Source organism: Daktulosphaira vitifoliae, unplaced genomic scaffold (genome assembly GCF_025091365.1).
Source record: "Daktulosphaira vitifoliae isolate Bord-2020 unplaced genomic scaffold, ASM2509136v1 Scaffold_5, whole genome shotgun sequence".
Taxonomy (NCBI): Eukaryota; Metazoa; Arthropoda; class Insecta; order Hemiptera; family Phylloxeridae; genus Daktulosphaira; species Daktulosphaira vitifoliae.
The window spans coordinates 21,146,299-21,152,298 of record NW_026099576.1 but is presented as its reverse complement, the minus strand read 5'-3'; the positions used below and the strand labels follow the sequence as shown (position 1 = coordinate 21,152,298).

Below are 6,000 nucleotides of genomic sequence, written 5' to 3'. Positions count from 1 at the left end.
ATATATATATATAACACTTTAGGTTAACAACGATATAAATAAATATTTATTAAGCAATTGAAATATTAAATGGATAATACAACCTGCTGGACACCTAGAGATGTTATAATCCAACAGGGAGCTGACGGCGACACACACACACACTATAATATACGGGGTAGCGAAGTTAAGTTAATTATCAGGCAAAAGTAGTGATCGCGAAGATGGTAAAATGTCAACTGTCGATAGGGATATCTATTATGGCACATTGGCCGTGAATTGCAAAAAGTGTTTATGTGTGCAGTCCGCCCTCCTGTTAGTATTGCTGTATGTCACTGTGTTAATTATATATATATATATATATATATATATGTCTATTAAACGGTACAACGATGTTATGGGAGACAGAGATATGGGCACATGCAAATGTGATCGTATCATAAGTAAATGGCCCCCAAAATTAAACAAAAAATGAATTTGTAAAAAATATACGATTATCGTGTCGTTATAATTTTCTACTTCTACTATAACTTTATGTCAAACAATATACTCATATAGAAGGAGGAGGTAAGTACCCCCAATTAAACCCCATCTGTTACAAAAAAAAAGTAAATCAAATTTAATTGTTAATTATAAATATTTTTAGAGAGGAATTTTGAAGATTTTAATGTCCGTCCAAAAAGTATATAAAACGGAAGGGCTTCCATGTCATAAAAATTGTTTTAATTACAAATGACTTATGATAAATTATAATTTCAAAATATAACTGAAATTATAATGAATTGACGAGGGTAAGAATTATTGAACTTTCTTTTAACTTCTGTGCAAATCTGAGAAGATATAAATTTTTCATTTATTATTGTGATGATATCACACTATTACAAATTAAAAAAGTAATACAAAATCCAACTAAAAGTGTGGTTTAGACTTAATTTAGGCAAATTTTTGTCTCAATTATACACTATGTTTTATTTTCTTATTGAAGTAAGATTACGAGGACGTGTAGTTAGTTTATCTAGTTATCAGTAGGATATTGTAGTGATTGTTACTCATTTTTATTATTTTACATTGTTTAGTGTTTTTACTTCATAATTTTATGTACTATACTCGCTATACATAATAAATTCATGGATAATGATAGTTTTATTAATATTATACAAGTGATATAATTCTTATAACTTTTTTTTTAAATTAGGGTCATTCCATGTGAAATCACCTTATGTGTGTGCTGGTATAGTTCAGAAATTTATGAAATTTATATCATAGACTTCTTAAAGGTCATTGACAACAAAAATAATATATTATTTTTTTTATTATTGTTTTTTTACCAGATAGTGCATTTTTTAGAATTAAAAACATGAAAAAACAGCCTATGTTCTAGAGCCTATAACTTCACATCCAAATAAGCTATCATTGTGGAACTAGCACTGTTTTACTCATATTAAATAGTACTTCAATTTCATTCTTAAGTTTATGAATTTTGAATTTTTTTGAACATCGAAATTTTGATTTAAATTTTTTTAATTTTGCAGTATTTTAATAGCAAAATTTGAAGGTCAAAAAATTTTTTAATCACAATTTTTTTTTCTTTTTAGAAACTTTTAGTTATGTTCTTTTAACCCATATCATATTTGAATCGGTTTATAATTTTTTTTGTATCGTTTTACGGTCTTGAACACGCGTGGTTTGCTGAAAATAGCAAACTTTATCATCTCATTACACAAAAGTGACTGAACGAATTTTTTTCAAATTTACATAGTACTTACCTTTAGGCAATTAAAACGTCTGGTGAAAATTTGATGATGGAGAAATAATTTTAACGCCACTTATAGAACTTACAAAATTTACAATTTGCGTATTATGGAAAATCCACAAACTACGTAATTTTCAACATTTAATTTTTATTTTTTGCATTTATTCTGCACGAAAATAAAATACTACATACCTTTGTAAGCAACTATTTTTAAAGTCGTAATTTTATCAAATATTTTGTATTTTAGATAATTTTATTATTCTAAAAGTATAATAAAATGTGTTATATTTTTGAGTGTAATAGAGAATAATTTTTATTATATATTTCATTTTAATTTATTCTAAAATATAATTTAATTCTATTTATACATACATATAAGTTTTATTTTTGTTTATATTATACCTAATTATTTTGTTCTTATAATTTACAAAATTTTTTGAATTTTGAATTGATTCAAATGAATACATTTGAATCAATTACTCGACCAGGTTTTTGAACGACAATGTCAGGTAAAACACCATGAACATCGACTAATTTTTTTACCTTTTTCACAAAGTATTCTGTGGCACCAAACTCTTCACAAATTTTTGAAACTGACCAAGATTTAGGCAACAGACTTAAAATTCTTATGTGTTGGCTAGTTTCATTGGTTTCATTAAATTTTATTTTTAAGTTATTTATTAAACTTTCATACTCTTTAACGACATAATTACCGTTAGAAATAAAATGTGTGCTATTAGAAGAAGATGAAGGAATTTCATAAGCCGCGAAAAGTTTTTTTTTACTACAGTACTTATAGCTTCAGCTTTTTTTTCAATAATAACTGGTCGGCGAGTTTTACTTAAATTTTTTAATGCAACAGGTGATATACCTAAATTGTTACAAGCGTTATTTATTGTTTCTAAATTATTTTCTATAGACTCATACACGGGTTCTTCATGCTCAACACTCATATTCAAGTAATCAGCAGAATCTTTCAAACGTTTTAAACATGTTTTACATAAGGCCTTTCCAGGTATTAATTCCAAATTTGAATATTCAAGAACGGTTTGTAGTTTTATTTCAATTAGACCTTTGCGGACAGTTATTTTATGTATATTAAATGGATCAGAACATTTTCTACCGAACACAAAATAAAAATAATCTAAATATTTTTTACTGTGATACTCACAAATTGTAGTTAAAGAACAGTTTATTCTATAAGCAAGGAGTTGTTGGTTTTCATTAGAAAAATCAAAAATATTTAATAATAATTGATTATTAACACCGTAAACCGATTTGTGACACTCTTCGTTCACTGCTATACCGACTGAGCATTCCATAATAATAAATTTAAACTAATTATAATCAAAAACAATAGTTAAAATCGATTTTATTAACACACAATTTACTAGTCACAACAATAAAAGTTACACATTGACTTGACTGCTCGGTGACACACAATTGTCATTTTATATGGACAATCCTGTTATATTTAATAAAAATAGATAACCAGTTTTAAATGCTATTTAACATTGTCATATTACATGAAGAAATTGATACAAAAGTCACTATAAGTAATATGATAAAATTAATACCCTATGTATAATAAAGACAACCCATCGACATTATACTTTCCTTAGTACTAAACAAGAACAGTAATTTTAAAAATAGTATAAATAGAATTAAATTATATTTTAGAATAAAAATTATTCTCTATTACACTCAAAAATATAACACATTTTGTTATACTTTTAGAATAATAAAATTATCTAAAATACAAAATATTTGATAAAATTACGACTTTAAAAATAGTTGCTTACAAAGGTATGTAGTATTTTATTTTCGTGCAGAATAAATGCAAAAAATAAAAATTAAATGTTGAAAATTACGTAGTTTGTGGATTTTCCATAATACGCAAATTGTAAATTTTGTAAGTTCTATAAGTGGCGTTAAAATTATTTCTCCATCATCAAATTTTCACCAGACGTTTTAATTGCCTAAAGGTAAGTACTATGTAAATTTGAAAAAAATTCGTTCAGTCACTTTTGTGTAATGAGATGATAAAGTTGGCTATTTTCAGCAAACCACGCGTGTTCAAGACCGTAAAACGATACAAAAAAAATTATAAACCGATTCAAATATGATATGGGTTAAAAGAACATAACTAAAAGTTTCTAAAAAGAAAAAAAAATTGTGATTAAAAAATTTTTTGACCTTCAAATTTTGCTATTAAAATACTGCAAAATTAAAAAAATTTAAATCAAAATTTCGATGTTCAAAAAAATTCAAAATTCATAAACTTAAGAATGAAATTGAAGTACTATTTAATATGAGTAAAACAGTGCTAGTTCCACAATGATAGCTTATTTGGATGTGAAGTTATAGGCTCTAGAACATAGGCTGTTTTTTCATGTTTTTAATTCTAAAAAATGCACTATCTGGTAAAAAAACAATAATAAAAAAAATAAAATATTGCAGTGATTGAAAAAGTCTAATTTCAGATTTGAAAACAGAGCGAAAAGTTGATTTAGAAAAGTATATTTTTGATTCTGATGAAGTTCTGGTCTGTCCAGTGCATTTATTTATAGTTTTTACAAACAGTTTTTATTTAAAATACTGCATCAAGTCCTTTACATTTTTATACACGTATAAGTGAAGCAATATAAAACTACTTTATTATTTTTATAATTTCTATATAATATTAAATTATTGAATATCATTTTCATACTATATTTAATAATAAGGATTAGTATTTATTCATATATTATATTTTTAAATCAAAGAACTACTTATCAGAATATAAATAAGGAAATAGGAGATCATGTAGCTTCTGGTATAATCCATTAATTTGTTAAAATTGAATATTATCTACAGATTTGCATCGAAGCGTTTCTAATGATAGTGATTTTAATCAATATTAGATTAAATTTATATCGACCCAACTATGCCAAGTCTCCATTGTGCCGCGATCCCAATTTGCTATCGTTTTTATTAATTGTCATTTTCGAACATTTTTAACTATGGAATATTTCTTTACGCAACCGAAAAGTTTTGAAAACTATACAAATAGATTGTGTGTGATGGAATAGTTCAATATCTCCCATGACTAATTGAACGTACTCAAGATTAACAATACCTTGCATTTTTAATAATTAAAAATTAATTATTGAGTTAATTTTTTTTTCTAAGGTGAAAAAATGTAAAATATTTTAGTTTTTAAATATTTTTTTATTTTATGTATACTACTATGACATTTAAAATATAAGTAGTTTTAAAAAGATTTTCAGACAAACTGCACAAATAAGAGCCTTAATAACGTTAAAATATTTAATTTTTTTTATATAATGTATTACTGTTCGTCTACAGGCTCCTAAATCTCGGTTGGCCTGATTGACTTAGGATATGAATTCAAGGAAACCCCAATAAATTATTAAATAAGAAACTCGAAAGGAATTTGTCTATAATAATAATGTTGGTTTAATTAATAATAAACTTTATGGGTGGGCGTCCCCACTTACATTCATAATGACAAATAAACAATACAGTTTAATAAAAATAAGTACAAATATAAATTTTAAGCGCTATAGAATACAGTAATCTGACCTGGGCTGATATCAAGGATTGGATTATACTGTTATATTTAACCAACTTCAATCGCTTGAATGAGACAAAACACGAATAAACTATAATGATCACGCGCCCGGTAAATCCACGGAATTCACCTTTACATTACAATACCGCAAGTCGCGGAAAAACTCGTGGCGGCGCCGATGGGTCTAATCACTAGACCATGCAATGGTTGACTAACTAGATAAGGCGACGACTTACCGGACAGCGAACGGCATCCCCACTTAATATATGTAACCGGTTCCATTCGGGCCGCAAATTGAACATAATCACATAACTTGCCGCAACAATTACATTGTTAAGATAATTTATTGTTTTTTTAATTTAATTTTAATTGCTAAAAATAAATTAGTTAAATTTATTAGATGATCACATTTTTAATTACAATATTGATCCAATTGAAAACGTTTTTATCATAAATGAATATAATAAATTTACACACAAAACAAATAATATTATTTACAGTATGTAAAATTTTTTTTCAAAATTAAAGAACAACAATTCAACTTGATTTATTTAAAGTATTGAAAATAAAGCTATAAAATTATTTTCAATTTAACTAATACTTTTATATTATTAATATTAAATTATTTTTAATAGTGATAATTAGGTATCGTTATATGAAATAATATAATATAGTACAAAATGATCTTCTAACT

The 6,000-nt window shown here is 25.7% G+C and overlaps 2 protein-coding genes across 4 annotated transcripts in view; both read right to left on the bottom strand.

The window, feature by feature from the left end:
- LOC126907937 (uncharacterized) overlaps positions 1 to 5,603 on the bottom strand; it is a 15,003-nt gene extending 9,400 nt beyond the window's left edge. The window contains exon 1 of one of the 2 annotated variants that reach the window (XM_050689652.1): positions 5,543 to 5,603. In XM_050689652.1, coding sequence (XP_050545609.1) covers positions 5,543 to 5,588 — 46 coding nt within the window. In that variant the 5' untranslated portion in view covers positions 5,589 to 5,603. The other variant, XM_050689653.1, reaches the window with a different exon arrangement.
- LOC126907934 (uncharacterized) overlaps positions 1 to 6,000 on the bottom strand; it is a 119,515-nt gene that overhangs the window by 53,986 nt on the left and 59,529 nt on the right. The window lies entirely within an intron of this gene.